We start from the raw sequence: 17,786 nt of genomic DNA on the forward strand, positions 1-17,786 counted from the left end.
CTACAAATGTTTGAATTGTTAAAAAGCTTTTCTTCTTTATTCAATTTGAATAATTGTGCATTTTAGATCACGGTGAATAGAATTACTTCCAGTGTTCTAGTTAACTATGAGAAGTGAGTAAAACGAAAAACTAATCTGTGCTTACGCTAGAAAGAAACAGTAAAGAGTGCTATATACTTGCGTGAGGTCGTTACTGGTTGTTAACGGCAGAAATAGAAAGGTTAATCAGTGCACACTTACTACCTGAGTTCGGCTCGTTATGTCATTATCTGAGTCCTCGTCCTCGTCGTCCCGGTTAGAACACTCCTGGACTCGGCGCTGGAACTCCTGCTCCAGGCGTAACTTTTTTAACCGGTCCTGTTCCTGGGGGGACAAGTACGGCCTGGATTCAAGGTCGTGGATTTCCTGTTCCCGGAGATGACTCATCTGTTCCTCCCGTGCTTTATTAAGCTTCTCCTGCTCCTCTCTGTCCCAAGGTGACGCGAGGGGGCCTCCGTCCTTCTGAGACTTCTGAGCGATCTCGCTGACCTCCGAGATGAGTCTGTGTTTTGATAACTGTGGATCGACTTTTATTGGCGGCTGCTTAGGATTGTAGGACTCGTACACATTTTGGTTGGTGGGGTGTTGCATTGAAGATTCGAAAGACCTGTTTTGTTTCTCATTGAAGATGTTTTGGTAATCGTTGCTCGGCTGCTGGAATCGGTTGGGCAGGGTTGCTGAGTGAGGAGGTTGCATAAACTGTTGCTGGGGTTCCACATATCCCATGTTCCTTTGCTGCTGAGGTAGAACCCTTTGTTGAGGCTGGTTAAACCTTCCCTGTTGCTGGAAACCACCTGCTGACCCAAACCGTGGGTCAGCCGAATTAGCATACTGTGGGTCTAATGAGTAGTCATTCGCCGGAGGAGGAGGCAAGGGGGGTAACTCCTCTGGTAGATCCTCGGGAGCAGGGGGTGGAGGAAGCTCTGGGGGTGTCTCCTGGGGAGGAGGAGGTAACTCTGGGCTCTGATGAGTTTGTGGATGATAATTACTGTCTCTAGGAGGAGTGAATTTCCCACGGGGTAAACTGTTAGTCCTAGGGTCATGCTGGAAGCCAGTACTGTGGGGCACCACACCTCTTCCAGGTATATAAGCAGATTGGGAGGAAGGAACTTTTGGGGATCTCTGCTCCGGCTGCTGTTGGATTTTGGGCTCAAAGAAATGTGACTGTGTATGCCTGTTATCTACCTCCACCCTTGGAATGTCTGCCGGAGTTACTTTTGGACCATTAGGTTTGGGGGCCACAGAGGGTTTAGGCATTGTGGGGGGAGGCCTTTTGCCTTCACTATGCCCTGGCTCTGAAGCCTTCAGTTGATGGAATGCTGGGCTTGGTTCGTTCTGTCTCGGAGAGGTATTCTCGTAAAAGTTGAGTTGCCTGGATTCGTTGTTGGCGGTATACCTTGGGATGTCGCTCTGGTTGACATACCCACTCTGCATCTGTTGTTGCTGCTGCTGCTGCTGTGCTCGCATGTTCATGTTGTAATAGTTCGGGTCCCTCTCGCTGTCGAAGCTTCGTTCATGGGGGGACTGGTGGGGGGAGTGCTGGGGCTGACCATACCTCTGCTGCATCTCCTGCATCTTCCCTAAGTTGACCTCCATTGATTTTGGTCGCTCCTCTCGACCAAAGTCTGGCTGTGGGTGATGAGCAAAGTAGGCAGATTGAGGCCTCTCATCACGCCCGCTGGACCCAGAATGCCGAGAGGAAGGAGAGCCCTGTTCAACACTCTCACGTAATTGCGGTTTCACCAGGTGTCCTGGTGGGACATTATGGTTGACATCATGATATCCATGGCTACGCATGGGATCCTGTTGATTCCTAGGAATTCTGGGATCAACACTGGGATGGTTCTCGTAGTCGTTTCCCCGTGGGTCATTACGACCCTGGTTGTAGTATTCCTGGAAAGGAGCATTGGGGTGCTGTAGAGCCCCTACCGAGGCGGCCGGTCGCATGTTGTGCGTGTGGTGGGGAGGGTCTCTGTGATCGAATGAGTTGTCCATATGGAGGTTGGCCATGGACTTTGACTTGTTCTCGTGCTCCCTGGGGTCCCTGTGATGCCCTGGGCGATGGGCGGGGTGGGGCGGTTCACGCATACTCCTCCCTCCAGGCAGGGTATCACCTGTTAATAATACAGTCATATGTTACTACATGTAGTCATAAAATTTACCACATTCATTATTAAGTTTACTGGAAACATTCTTTTACTGTAGCTCTATATCAATATGCTTGTTTATTCAAATGCCATAATAAAAGAAACATAATTTTCCATGAAAATAATTATATTTTTATATATGGTACACAATAGAGACAACATCAACTACACTGTGCTAAGGGCACCTGCTTGGGACATCAAACTTACGACCATTTTGGTTAAAATGCTGGATTTTATTTCTTGATTTCCTTGACAGTGAGCCATGTCCGGTAGTAACCATGGTGGAATTTGCTGAGGAACTCAGTGAGCTCCTATCCCATGATTCCCTCATTGTGCTATTTAGCATGTGTGGACTCACAGGTGAGAACACAGGGTATGGCGAGTTTAAGGGCTCGCCTGAGTCATAGTACGAGTTTTTGGACTCCCTAGAGTCACTGATGCCACTGTCGGAGTTTGTGTTCTTCATTAAAGCCTTGAATGCATTATAAGACTCTAGGGGAGACATCACACCATTACTCTGTATGGAATCACTGCCTCGGGCCGAGTCGTAGCTCTCACCCAGAAAAAAGTCACCACGAGTTGGGACGAGGTCACTGGATCTACTCCTCTGGTGGTGAGGCCCTCTAGCAGGGACCTGGTGGTGAGGCCCTCTAACAGGGACCTGCCTCGTATTCTGGGGATGAGGCACGTGTCTTGTCTGACCTTGGTACCCCTGTGGAGGATGACCTTGATATTGTGACACATAACCTTGATATTGTGACATACTCCTAGGTCTCTGCTGACCTTGATAATGAGGAACATTTTGAGGGATCTGTTTATAGGGACTTTGTGGTGGGTGGGCATATTGTTGTGTTTGGGGGTAGACACTTTGTACCTGGGAGGCAGAATGACTTCTGCTGTGTTGAGGGGTAAGATTACTGGGGCCCTGGGGGCAGTAAGGGGTGGGCGAGACGGCCTGACTATATACTGTGTAGGACTCGGGGTTATAACTCTGTTCACGGTCCACTGATCCCACAGATTGACTTCTCTGTAGTCCATTATTTCTCATCTTGTTGTTATGTCTGGCCTTCAGGTTTTGGAATGAACTACGAGACTGAGCCTTATCCACTGGAACACTGTTCATGTTTTCATCGGTCAGGTATGTCTGCTGCTGTGGATGGACGGATTTCGGGGTACTCCTAGGATACCCCAGATTCTGGTGGGGAGCATTGTGCTGGACCGAGTGTCTCGGCCTCTGCATCTCACCCACAGATTTACTCCGTGGGCGGTGCCCAGTTTGACCTTGACCCTGAGATCGATATTTACTGAGATCAGCTTGTAAGTCTCGTAAGTCTACAACACTATTTCTCTTCTTCTTCTGATTTTCTTTACGCACTGGCTTTGTGTTAGCCTGAGTCTGGGGTTTAGGAGCAATTTTATCTACAATGCCAATGTTCATTCGAGTGTCCTCCTCCAGATTTGATGCACTTTTGCTGCGAGGTTTTTGATAGGAGAATGCCCCTGGAGCAGACTCAGGGTCAGGCTTCCTGTTACTAATTATAGCATGCAGGTCAGTCTCTAAAATAGTCCGCCACAACGCGTCCTTACGGCCATAGATCACCTCCATTTCTTTACTGGAGATTCCAGATCTATACTCTGATCAAAATGGAATAAACATACAAGTTTACACAACACTAAATCATTACCTTATTAGAATACATTAAGAATCTGAGAAGAAATGGTTTTTTCTGGAAGACAATCATTTTTTCTCCAGGCAAATTACATTAATCAAATTTAGATTAAATTTTCACAACTTTCAAAAAATTCTTAGTTGTGTTTTGAAATTTTTTCTTAATAGAAATGTCTCTATCAGAACTCCCATTTCTTCTCATCTTCAAACTCTGCTGTAACCCTAACATGACCCTAACATTGCCTAGCCACCTAAACCCTCACTCCTTGACCTTTCCCCATGGCCCGGTCTCTCCCCGGTACTTACTGTTGAGAGCTGGAGATGAGCGATTATGTGGGCTCTGCATGGCTTGTTTTTGCCGTGGGTCCATTCCACGTACCCGATCCATGTCTGGGGCGGGGTTATAGGGGGGCGGGCCTTCCTCTTGAGGGCGGTGCTTGTTACTTTGAGGACTTGATGGTTTCTTAGGTGATGCTGGAAAAAAAGTTCAAAAGACACTGAATTACTGCATGCCAAACTAATTTTAAAAATTCAATACTATACAGCAGGTTTATATCTCAGCTCTAACTTTCGATGTCATTGACAGTTGCTTGAAAAGTATCTATGTATTCAAATTCTATGCCAGACATGAAATGAAAGAAATGTTTAAATACAAAATAGTTAATATACTTTGGAAATATTTTTAAACATTGTGTTAAGGTTTCTATAACAAAGTCTACAGATTTATTTATTAATAATTTAAGATTCTGAGTCCCGTCTGTTAGGGGGGGGGGATGTCATGATGTACTGACCTCTGGGTAAGATGGGGGAGGGCTGGCTCAGTAGGGTGGCTAGACCATGGTAGAAAGCTCCCTGTTTGACGACCTTTAGGCTCACTACCTGACCAGTCTTGGTCATCAACTCAGCCGCCCTGTAAACCAAACATCAAACTTATAGTCACAAGTAAGGCACACTGGAAGGTCAAAACATGAAAAATTCCTTATATAAACTTAAACACTAATTAAACATTAGTTAATTAACACTAATTAAACACTAAAGAAAGTGGTTTCAGAAAGCGTTCTTAATAAGCTAAATATTGAAACCGTTTTTTTACCTTCATTTTTTGGGTTGAATACTGTAAATTCCTAATTAAACGTGAGGAATTGATATCCGCTTAAAATCGCAAGAAGCCCGTCTCACAAATTTCAAAATCTCACTATTTTAGACATATGTAAACTACATGAAACTATGACGAAATTTTGGCATTCACGAATTAAATACTCTGGTAAAATAGCGTAAGGAATGTACAGAAGTAGAGACTTACTTGTCCTGGGAGAGCCCTACGAGTCCTTTACCATCAACCTCCAATAACTGGTCCCCTGCCTGAAGCCGCCCATCCTGTCAAACAAAACAGCAGCCAATAGAAAATGGTTAAATTCAAATTTTACATTTACCTTGAAATATATTTTTGTCCTGTGGTCATAGAATCAGCTATCGACTTGAAAGACAAATCCGAAATTTAAGTTTACAAATCATAATTAGCTAAAGCTCAGTCAAACTTATCCAAAATTCAAAACTTCTTAATTTCTTACAATAAAATAAATAATCCAATTAGTCACCACCTAATCTGTATGCAATGAGTAAAGTTTCTTGATATTGTACCGGTAACTATCTTAGAAATAATCACAGCACAAACTGACAAGGAAGCTTAACTTTAATGGACTAGTATGAAAGGAATATCTGGAATGTTTGCGGCTTTTTTATGATATAAAATTTTGATTACACAAAAAGAGAGAATAGTTTTTGACTTGTGTCTTGTCAATCGGCCAGTAGAGCATTGCCGAGGTTTGTCAGACAATAGATGATGTAATTTTGCTGTGGTTCTCCATTGTTCCACTGATCTATTTAAACATTGTGTAGGCCCTGCACTGTACAAATGACAAGCTTTTACACCTATTGAACACCAGGTATGTCAATAATAGATCTGCTTAACTTTGAAGTCGGTCTTCAAACACAAAGTCAAGTCCTCTGTCAATAAAACACCCAGGAAATGCTGGATGCCAGCTGATCTATACATAATGAGCTACTTTTAAGTGGAGGGCACAAAAAATCGTTTTAAACCATTTTAATGTCCACTTTACACAGTCAAAACGGATAAAAGAAAAGACATTAAGTGGCAATTGTAAACAAAGCCTTCATGTCCAACATTCAGCTTTCTTTTCAGAAATCTGAAGTGGATTATTGATCTTGTAGATATGGCTCTATAGGGGACCACTGGGTAGATCTAAAACCTCTCACCATCAGGTCAGCCCAAGTAGTGGGCAGTATGGCTGGGAGGGTGAGTGAATAATCAACTACCACAGAACCACCCCAGAGATCTTTTCTTGTTTGCCTGACTGAGTTTTCCGGCGAGTATTATGACTGGGAGGGGACAAGTTAATGGTCACAGATCAGATTAGCCATCTCTGTGTTGTCTTACGTTGACTTTCCTTGTATTTTCTATTTCTCACAGATTCGTGCTATATAAATTATGTGTTATATATATATGTGCTATACACCTACACCTGGTCTCTTTGTCTATCTTAGATCTGCTTACAACCAGTGATTAATGCTAGAAACATTTCGACTGGTGTAATATCCCGCAATATAAGATGCCATTCAATTGAAAGAAATTCTGTCACATCACTGCAAATTGTAACTCCTATTTCATGTATCAGATGTCATCTTACACTGAAAATATGTTATATATAATAACAATATCTCCTCTGTAGCCTAATTCCCAAGTGTGTCAAATTCATAAGCTGATAATAAAGCGAATAGAAATGACCCCTGAAGGACACCAGTTCCTTGTTGTGTAGTGCTAGAGAGTTATTTATACTTACAAGAGCCGCAGCACCACCCGGAACCACTGACTTGATGTAAATACCACTGACTTTCTGTCCCTCACTCTGAAAGAAGATTCAAAGCCATCAATGTTGGGGTTCCATTGCTATTGTATATACATAAATATAAAGGAGGCAGATGAACTTTTCAAATGATTTTGTGAAAAATCAATTTAGCTTCCTTCTGTAAAATTGTTTTGTAAATATGGTTGATATTTCAATGCTATACATAGGAGCTTTCAGTGTCATTATCTCATAATCCTCTGCCTCCTTGAAACAAGAACTCAAATAATAAAGGGGTACATGGTACAAAATTCAATTGCATATTAGTCTGTGCACATACAATACACCTAGGGGGTCAACATTCTCAGTTTTTCTTCACAACACATGCATTTTTTATTAGTTTATGTAAAACTATCACTATTGAGCTATAAAATTGATATCTTTTAAATTTGACACATTGTCAGGTATTTTGTCAACATCATTTAATCAGATAAGCACTGTCAACAATAAGATAGGGATAAAGGGGTCAGTCATTAAACCGTTACACAGATACCAACCTTGTAATGCAGTGGTCTACCCACGCAGATCCGGCAAAACAACTACTCCCTATCTCTCACTGTAATCAACTCACAAATTATTACAAACATCCCACCCCAAATAAAATGTGAGGGTAAAATAAACAATAACTATAAAACATGTCTAAATATTATTCAGCAGAGTTTGAAGACATTAAAAATTGTATCATAGGGCCCTGTTGGTACATGATGGAAATTACAGACATTATCAAAATTAAATTCCTAACAATTTATAAATTTATATTCATAGACCATATCCACAATATCAAGAAACCAAGCTTCAACTGTTTATTTCTCAATGCATCAAGAACAGGGGTTACATTGATTTCTTTTCAAATGACATAAAGTCAAACAAACAGACAAACTTCCACATTCCATGAAAGGACGCCACTAGATTTGATACAAGGATGTCAGATAAGAGAGAACCTATCCGTCAACACACAATGCCGTGAAATCAGCCATAATCCCCCGATCATTTCATACAGATTATGACACAGTCTGTCTTTAGATGATTATTTGGTTTTGATTTCATACAGGTGTTCGTATCATTATTTATCACCCACAAGTCAACATGTCTGATGCACAATATCTGAGTCTGAACAAAAGCTTGCGTTCAGACCACACATTCCACAGATTTCCACTCTCCGATACACCTTACAGAGTAAGCTTCACGACATCTAGACAACACTCAACTGGTGTAGTACATGTATATATTGAAATGACAGTCTCCATTAAGCATGACGCACTCTGTAGTGTAACATGAAATGTAGATTATCCAGAACTAGTGTATAGTATTTGAAATGACAAGATACCTGGCTAAATTTGTAGAATTCTTATGTAATTATAATTATGTGTAGGGCCAAAATTCAAACTACTAAAGACCTGGGGAAACACCAAAACCATGAAGCTAGATGTCAAATGCTGACATTTCCTTATATCCACAACACATTCCAACTATTTGGGCTGTCAAATAAATCATTTCTCATTAAAACCAAGGAATTAATATCAAGAGTGACTGCATCAGTTTCTCAGAAACACCTGAAAAATCTGACCGTTCCTGGAGTTAAGGAGAGTGGATCTTTAACCATAATGACAGTCAACATGACCTGCAATGTTAGACCGGTATAGCTTTTTTACAGGCATCAATTATTCAAGATTCCCTGTCTTAATGTTTAACAAACATTGCATATCTGACTTAAAGTCACCGCTGCATACAGCGAAGTCTTTGGCAAACAACAACAGTCTCCGACACAGATGTACTGGTCTGTAGAGGACACCGTTTGCCACACAATGGTAAAGTTACCTTGTCTTACGCTATCTGTTTTGTCTGTGTTTTGAAGATTACGATTCCTGCCAATTTAACCAGGAGTAAATGGCGAGATATTTATCTGATTAGAGCTACATGTTTAGATCCATTAAAAGGCTAACCTCCCAAAACATGGGCCCACAGGCACAACTAGGGGATCTAGCTGGAGAGAATTATTGTGTATGGATGGGGATTGATCTAGCTAGTCAGGGATCCCTCATTGTGTGTAGCGAGGATTAAGTCCACACACATTTCATATAAAAAAAGAAGAAACCCTCACAAAGCTGGATCTTCCCAAATCCAGCGCTAAGTTTTGGTGGGTGGCTTTATCTCGCTCAAGTCCCCAGTTCTATTGGCAAGCCTCCCTGCTTACCCACAATTATACCCCTAAATAACGAAGGCAACATGGGTTTAACCTGTTTAAAGTGCTGCATATAAATAAAACAAAACAACCCCGCCTTTGATATTTATGGTCGTTGTAATGGACAGTTCCTTCCGACTGTCTCCAGACTTAAGGTACACTAATCTGACCCACCTGAAACAACACACACCTGTACTACAATGTACAGTTCTCAAAACTGTTTTCTTTTCAGGGGCACTTTAACAAGTCATTACACATATTTGCAATTGTTAAAATATTACAATTATCCTTTATTGGTATGAAAATTACAATCTCCTAAATAAGCTTAAGAATTCCATGAATGTGTGTTCATTTTTTAAAAGATCCATAAAAACTAAAATAACAGCCCTGACTTAACCAATGCAGAGAGATCTATATTTAGGAAAGCATAGTAAATTCAAATCCAGTCCATTCCTTATCAGTTCTGTACAGAGCATAAACCCTATCACTAAATGCTTATCCCAAACACAAAACAAAACTTTCTCAGTCTTTTCAAAAAGAGCACTTGTAAGATTTCGGGACTATTTAAACAAGTTCAAGTTGTGGAGAAAACAAAGATTGGGCATACATAGTTTTTGCCCGCCTGTTAACTTGACATGGGCCCACTGATTAAGTCGAGTTTTCTCCAACAGTCAGGGAGTCGTAAGTAATGAGTTTTCCCTGATTGAAATCTGAACAAACATAAAAATCACATTGATGAAAGTCTCTCTTTGATAAGGTTCAAATTCAAGCCTTATTTGCTCAACAACAAAAAACACAATTTCAAATTTTATGGAACTTTTTTTCAATCTCAATCCTATTTTCAAGACAAACAAACTTAAGCTTATGTCATTACAAATTCCTTTTTGATCACTGTTGTACAAGATTAACAAATAATTACCAGTTCAATTTCAAATAACCTGAAAGGAGTAAAAAAGGGGCGACATTTTTCTCATTTTAACCTTTAATGTTGCCAGACCACAGCCTGATCAAATAATTTCCATCATGTATAACAGGGGCATTCAATGCATCAATAAACCTTAGAACATAATGAAATAATACAGCATATCATTAAATCTGTTTGACAGATCTCAAGGACTGCACGGTCTGTCTGACTAGAGCACCAGCCATCTTGTGACATAACAGTGCATTCCTTGAGTGAGATCACCACTCAACAATTCAACAACACAGTTATGTCAACTTTTTTAAGTTCAAAATAAACTGAAATTATCCACTTTCTTTTACAACATGTAAATAATGGTGGGATTATTCCCTAGTGGAATGAATCCCTTGTATACATCACCCTGTCAGCAAACACAAGCATCCAGCATCAGCAACTATATCCTCTAAACTGTAGTATCCAGCAACACAGCTATCCACTATGTATAGCAATATCCAGCAACAGCAACTATCCTCTGAACTGTTGTATCCACCAAAAGTTTACAAACAGCAATTATCTACGTAAGGCTATTCAACTATATCAATTTACCTCCGAACTTCCTCCAAAAATTGAATGGCTTAGAAACTATCGATAGGTAACAGTGACTGCAGAATTCAGATAATCTGGTGTACAGCAACTTAACCACAGAAAGTTTCCACAAACTGTTTAAAACTCCACAGGGTGTAGGCTCGATGGAATCACTATCTCATCAACACCTTCAGCTTTGATCAATGACTGAAACAATTGTTTTGTACTTGATTACTTAATCATTCTCCGACAACAACACCGGCCATTGTTATATTGCGTCTAATTCAACAGCCAAAATCTTATTACTGAGTATGGTCTAATAACATTAAAGTCTGATTATAACAAATCACTCTCCCTCGTAGTACTAGAACTAGAAAATCCCTTTCTGTTGTAACACTTATAGTTGAAGTGTAAATCCTGATTTAATCACTAGAAATAGATCTGTCGATTGATAACTGGACACCGGTCATTCAACGATCAATTTTAAAATTCAAAATTCTGTAAATCCCTCCACGATTAAAGTGAGAGAACTTTAAGCAAACATTCCCAGCTCCAAATAAATTGTGATGCAAACATTTAAATGACCCAGCGTCAAAGGTAGGAAATCGCTCATGTGAGACAAACCACCAGTACAATCGGTTGGACTGCAAGTAACTGACAAGCTTCCAAATTCAAAATAAAAAAAAATATCTGATCAAACATCTAGTGAGGTAACGGTGGCGGTATTGGTATTCAAATTACCCTGGGTCCCTCACTTCCTTTCAAGGCAAACCTGGGCGCTGATAACGGGGTCACCAGGGGTCAACTCTACCTGTACTTTGTATTTATAGCCTTCCATCTATGCCCGTTTTGGGGTATTTTAAGAGGGGCTTTTACAGTGCAAGCATGGAGCAAACATTATATGGTCAAGTATATAGTCAATAAATATTACTCACTAAACAGGAATCAATCATTTCAAACTATAAACATTAAAATGTGGGCAATTGAAAGTTTGTGGAAATGTGAATTCCACTGGATTAACCTCTCTTTATTGACACCCAGCAACAAATTCTCATGTTTTTAAACGCAATGAAGCAGAAATCTTCCCATTGAACTAAAAATCCTGACAACCCATTTACCCCGTATTCCTGAACCCTGCATTTTATTCTGCACTTCAGTTTTTCCATCGGAGTTGATACTTTTAACCTTGAACTAATAAAAAGGATATGAAGAGACAATGTATGGCAGAAATATATAAAAAAAAAGATGCAGTAATAATTCACTTACTAAGTATGTAACAGAAAATCTCTAAGTTCTGATTTTTGAACACAGGCCTATAGCTTGGTCGTTTATTTTAAACTCAAGTGCAGAAACTGAGGATTATCTTTTTCATCTTTCATATACATGTATCTATTGATCTCAAAATGCTGAACAGTTCAGTGAACACGAAACACTCTTGATATCAAGATTTGGTGATACAGGATAGTTGGGTACATCAAATACAGAATACCGGTATACAGCTTCTGGAAAATGATAACCATACATAACGATAGTAACCAACTAAATCAGTCCTTGGGAGCAAACAGACACTATCCCTCCAATTAATGATAGTTACATATACACCTGTATAGAGGAGATAGTGACACTATCCCCCAATTAATGATAGTTACATACACCTGTATAGAGGAGATAGTGACACTATCCCCCAATTAATGATAGTTACATATACAGATAGTGACACTATCCCCCAATTAATGATAGTTACATATACACCTGTATAGAGGAGATAGTGACACTATCCCCCAATTAATGATAGTTACATATACACCTGTATAGCGGAGATAGTGACAAAACATCATCAACACTGACAAAACATCATCAATACACTACAATAGCCCCTACCCTGATAGATCAAGCCAATGACTAGCTGAATGGCTTGCTCATATGGAAGGTGAAATATCTTATGGCCATATTACTATTGATCTTATGACTGTCTTTTGTGATTGTTTCCAATAAATGCATACATACATCAAAACGTCTGTTCAACCCAATGCCAATGCTAAGACATCACAGTACATTTCTGAACACTAATCCAGACAATTAATTAATTCTTCTGTTAAAAATCTATTACAACCTCAATGCATTCTAGAATCTAAATTTTCAATTAGTTTAAAGAAGGTAATTAGCCCTGTTACAGCATCAAACTGACATGTTCTAACATTCAAAATACAACCATTTTTCTTTTCCACACTGCTTCATTTTTAATAAAAAATCTGAATCAGTTATTAACCTCTTCTCATTTATTTTTTTTGAAGATCAACTTTTTTTCATTTGAATAATGACTTTTTATTTATTTATCATAAAACTTCATTAAAAATGAATTTCCTGCATTGTTTGAAATGCATAAACATTATTCATGCTATTAAACAAACCAAGTCTTTGGGGAAATTGTATGTGCACAAACTTCTAGGCTTTTGAATGACACAATATAAAGTCAACCACTACAAACCTTTGGAGTGGCCTCCACGATGCTCAATCCCATACTGCCCTTGACCTTGTTGAAGGTCACTGTAGCTATTTCCGGTTCCTTTGGTAACTGTTGCTGCGGTCTGTCGCCATGGTGATTGGCCGGGGGCTGGTGCTGCTGTGGAACTTTTCTAACAGCCTGCAAATAAAAACACCATGAATTAGACAAAAGGAACTTGATAACAGAATCTCTGTAGAAATGGACTGGAATGAACTGGCCTGCGGGTGCTGGGAATGGGGAGGGGTCTCTCCAGGAGTCTGCCCCTGAGAACGGAGGTTACTGGAGATTCTGTGCAGCAGGGAGAACATCTCCTATCACCGGCGTACAACTTCCACTTTTTTATCCCATAAGAATGTGAAATATGCTGACAATAAGACACCAATACCCAACGTATATTACTATACATGTAAAAAAATCAATGATCAACAAGTCTCATGTTGGACAGATACTGCTGAAAGTCTGCAGGCAAAATATGAACGCTGATGAATCAAAAATAATCATTGTCAGCCGAAACCAATTTTTTTAATGCAATCATCTGAGCTTAGAACAAGATTTCACTTTTACCACATTATCCTATTTTGTCTGATGCTGTGAATAATGATAAATCTGTCCGAGGTTCTGGTGACAAGTTATAATCTCCGTACATCTTAAGACATTGATTTTTTTCTACAAGTGTGGAGAATCATACCTACCATTCCAGACCCAGCCTCTTTGATTCTATGTACAATCTTATTCCTTGTAAATCTTAACGATCAGAATAAAGCTTAGTTACAATGTCAGAGAGAGAGAGAGAGAGAGAGAGAGAGAGAGAGAGAGAGAGAGAGAGAGAGCGCACTGTCAGGCAAGAGGAACTGAGATGAAACCGGAATCTTGGCATCCATACATATTATTCTGTACAGTGTCACCATTTATTGAACCATCTCATTATGATCTAATCAATCTCGTCCTGTTCTAATTAACATGGCATAGCTGACATGGATCATAGCACATGAGATATCACAACAGATATCTGATATCAAATCTGATATCATCTTACTGAGAGCAATGCTGAGGCGTATCTCCTCTCTCCAAAAACAAAATGTCGCATAGGGGTGATCATTCCTCTCTTCATCAGCTTGTTACGGCATGACATCTTTCACTACCCCCTCGATGCTAGAACGGGTACCTAAAATGGGTAGCTACCAGATGCTTATCACTTCTATCAAAGACACACATTCTGTATCAGTGAAACAACTCCACACCCCACCCCCAACACAATCCTTCTGGTCCCCCACAAACAGATTCCCATCACAGACTGGTGTACTATTCCTCAGAAACCTGGAGGAAGTTTGTAACAGTAGTGACTAGTTGGTGAACACTTGAGTTATTGAGGCGTGGAATAAGTCAGATTCCTATCCTGAAATGATTGAAGCCTGTGGCGGGGACTGTAGATTCTGGAGATATCGCAGAGGCTGTATCCATTTATAGATATACCAGCAGCCTTACAGTACTTTCCTGCCAGGTACCTGTGGTGCTCTACCTGTGATGCTCTACCTGTGTTTTTCACCTGTACTATACGGTGTCTCTGTTATATAGTCACACAGTGCTTGCCTGGCACTTCTAAGATTCATTCAGCATCACAGCTTCTCTCCAATCTCACACTTTTATGTTTCTTATATCATTGAGTTTTTCCTAAGCCCTTTATATCCTATACTCAAAGTTGTTTTTTTTTATAACTATAATAATAATCTCTGTTAGATAATTTCTTTTATATGAATAAACTGGCAAGTTATTGGCAGATGAATTTATATGTCTGAGTATCGCCCATAAATCATGATTAAAACAAATACATCTACATAGCATTTGGGTTTATAAAAATCAATCATAATTCCAGTTCATGAATCAATACACCAGCAAATAAACAAAATGCCTGCATGTCTAGCAACCTTCAAAAGAAAATACAGACTCTAATAAAAGGATTGTTCTATTGTTCAAATTTCATCTATTTGCCATGGGATATGCCATCAACCTTCTTGGGGGGGGGGGGGGGGGCTTATGCAACAGTCTGAAATACACTTATATTTGTTTTTAATCAACTATAAAGTGAGATTGTGTTTGTTTTTCATCATCTAAAATATATTACCACACAAAATTCAACAGAATATAAATACACAGACATGGGAGTGAACTCCTCCTACATGCATTCATTCTCACATAAACACGGTCTACACAACAAAAAATAGGATGCTGGGGAATCAGGTGTGGTAATCTAGGGAACAACACTGACACACCTGTACATACACATGCCTGCTGAATGTTTACCTTACTGAAGAACTGAAAAATAACAAGCATCAATTTACTCTATGCAAAAACAAGGGAAATAACAGTACCAGTTATTTTCCAAATCAAAACCATTTTAGATCTGACCATTTAAATTCCTTTTTTTATCAAATTATCTTTTGCTCTAAAAAAAAAAAACAACACTTCTGTGAAGCCCTTCTTTCTTTGTATATAAAGAGTGACCAGGTCAGCAAGACTTTCAACTGGGATGAATTTTTGCTGATATTTGTACAGATAGAATGAGAGAAAGACTATCACTATTGTTATGTCATAGAAGCCTTGGTTTGTACACCTAGTTACACAGATTAGAACACTATTTACCTCGTCTATCCGCGGCGTCTCGTCTCCTGTCATGTACACTGTCCAGTCACCGCTGGTTCCCGGCTGAGGAATCATCCGACACAAACCTAACAACCAGAATTCACTCGTAGTAAAATCAAATCACAGAAAAACGACAAAACCCTATACTGATGATACCAGTTTTGGAGGAGTACAATAATGAACGTTTTGTAAGGAAAAAAAAATCAATAGTGAGTCTGATATTAAACTGAAGACATCTTTCAGCCATATTATCACATTGCTGAGGTTGACATAAGCTCACACTTACCACCTTTGGCCAGGGGGTCGATGAACTCCTCGATGCCTTTAGGGATCCCTTTAATTGTATCACAGGTGTAGCCGTCCTCAGGGAGTAAGAACGGCAGCTGGAGGTCTGCATCCTCCTCCAGACACACCTCTCTCCCGTCTGACTTGATCTGTTCATCAGCCATGTTCTCAGCGATCTTGACCACACCCTCTAGGAGTTGCTGGGGGACTGGGGGTTCGTCGGGCTCGGGGATGTACCTCTGTAGTAGCTCCCTCAGCTGGAGAGAGTTCAGCTTGAAGCAGGTGGCCGTGATGTCAGCAATGTCATCAGGACTGCTCTTACGAGCCTGTAGAAGATGAGCGGCCTGCAACAAACCAACAATGTCATTGATTACTGTATGATTAAGTAAAGTTTATGAATAGATCACCATTGCCTAGTATGATATAACATACATTACAAAATAAGTATAGAAAAAATTCATCACAAATCCAATGTACACCGAGCTCAAACAGACAAACTTCAAAGTATAAATATGTACTTCTTTATATTTTGAAGAAAATGTAAAAACCAATCTTTTGTATTGTTATGATGAAGAACTCTATTAAGAGTCACATTTTTTTACCTGTATGATTCTACACAGGTGACAGTCGGCGGCCAGCTCCAGTCCCTGTTTCTCGGCCCACGCCTCAATGCTGCCGAGGCGACGTTTGAGGCGGAGGCCCCAAATCCTCATACAGAACTGATGCTGCTCCTTTACCAGGATGTTGAACAGCCACATGTTGATGAAGTGGAAGAGCTGGGAGAACAGCTGGATAGTGAGGGCAGCATTCACACGACACCGACGCAGCAAGTTCATGGCCGAGGAAAGTGTGTCAAGGACATCTCCAAGTGAAGGTCGTCCACGATTGTACTGCATCCTATTTTTCTCTGAAATTTAAAGAACACGTTATATAACAAAATCAAAAGTTAGAAATCCGAACAAGCTGAAAAAACTTCAACAATTCGACTTCATTGCTAAAGTAATTCAATACAATTTAAAGAAGAAACTGCATGGAAATCCATTCAAATAACTCAACAGTCTAATCCCCTCCCCCCTTTCTTCCTTGAGCTGAACCCCTAGAGAGAACCACTAACCGTTCATGTCATCGTCGTCGCTGTCGTCTAGGAAGGCGGGCAGAGTGCGCTGGAGGTCGTACTGTAAACACCTGTTCAGGTGATGGAAGGCAGTCTGTACGGACTCGGCCAGCATTTCCTGTGCGTCCTGACTGAACGGATGAATGTCGTGGTCTTGTTTGAAGAAATGAAGGATCTCAGAAGAATTGGCCATCCAGAATGCTAGGGCTGCTGGATTGTCTCGGTGTGACTGAATGAGACAGGAGACATTATGTATAAATCACAAGAGAGAAGGTTATTTTGCCAACTTGTACATGTATTATTTTAAAAGTATGGCAGTTAGCCTATCAATCCACAATTATATTGAATGAACAAAATAAAACCGGTGGTGATCTTGGCTTGATCTGCTGATGTCTGCATTTAATAAAAGAACTCAAGTGAACACTGTCTCATAAAATGTTAATGTTGTAATTGGACTATTTTCTTGAGATTTGATAAGCAGACAACTTACATGAATGGCTTGATGTGTTAGGTTGGCTATCTTAATCACAAGGTTGGTGATTCTGACTGCTTTATCCTGGGGACTAAGATCTGGTCTGTACCCATTAGAGAGTGAGAATCGGACAGCCAGATATATGGTGTAGGTAGGGGCCAGCTTAAACTGAATGCCAGCAGTAGCAGAGTCCAGAATAATGTTGGCAAAGAAATGGTCCTCCTCTGAAAGTGAGAAAATCAATCAATGAGAAATTACCTTCAATGTGACAAAGCAATCAGGAGTTGTCTTTCATTAGAGGGATAATCAATATTCAGACAAG

General features: G+C 40.0%; 1 protein-coding gene across 3 annotated transcripts in view; it reads right to left on the bottom strand.

Annotated features, from left to right (window-relative positions):
• LOC128184525 (afadin-like) overlaps positions 1 to 17,786 on the bottom strand; it is a 36,099-nt gene that overhangs the window by 4,326 nt on the left and 13,987 nt on the right. The window contains exons 12-23 of one of the 3 annotated variants that reach the window (XM_052854047.1): positions 17,483 to 17,688; positions 16,993 to 17,221; positions 16,481 to 16,785; positions 15,880 to 16,222; positions 15,594 to 15,679; positions 12,936 to 13,091; positions 6,717 to 6,782; positions 5,159 to 5,232; positions 4,647 to 4,765; positions 4,162 to 4,329; positions 2,394 to 3,821; positions 241 to 2,153 (exon numbers count right to left, since the gene is read on the bottom strand). In XM_052854047.1, coding sequence (XP_052710007.1) covers positions 241 to 2,153; positions 2,394 to 3,821; positions 4,162 to 4,329; positions 4,647 to 4,765; positions 5,159 to 5,232; positions 6,717 to 6,782; positions 12,936 to 13,091; positions 15,594 to 15,679; positions 15,880 to 16,222; positions 16,481 to 16,785; positions 16,993 to 17,221; positions 17,483 to 17,688 — 5,093 coding nt within the window. The remainder of the gene's footprint in view (positions 1 to 240; positions 2,154 to 2,393; positions 3,822 to 4,161; positions 4,330 to 4,646; positions 4,766 to 5,158; positions 5,233 to 6,716; positions 6,783 to 12,935; positions 13,092 to 15,593; positions 15,680 to 15,879; positions 16,223 to 16,480; positions 16,786 to 16,992; positions 17,222 to 17,482; positions 17,689 to 17,786) is intronic. The other 2 variants (XM_052854050.1, XM_052854048.1) reach the window with 2 other exon arrangements.

The sequence above is a fragment of the Crassostrea angulata genome, chromosome 5, assembly GCF_025612915.1.
Source record: "Crassostrea angulata isolate pt1a10 chromosome 5, ASM2561291v2, whole genome shotgun sequence".
NCBI lineage: Eukaryota > Metazoa > Mollusca > Bivalvia > Ostreida > Ostreidae > Magallana > Magallana angulata.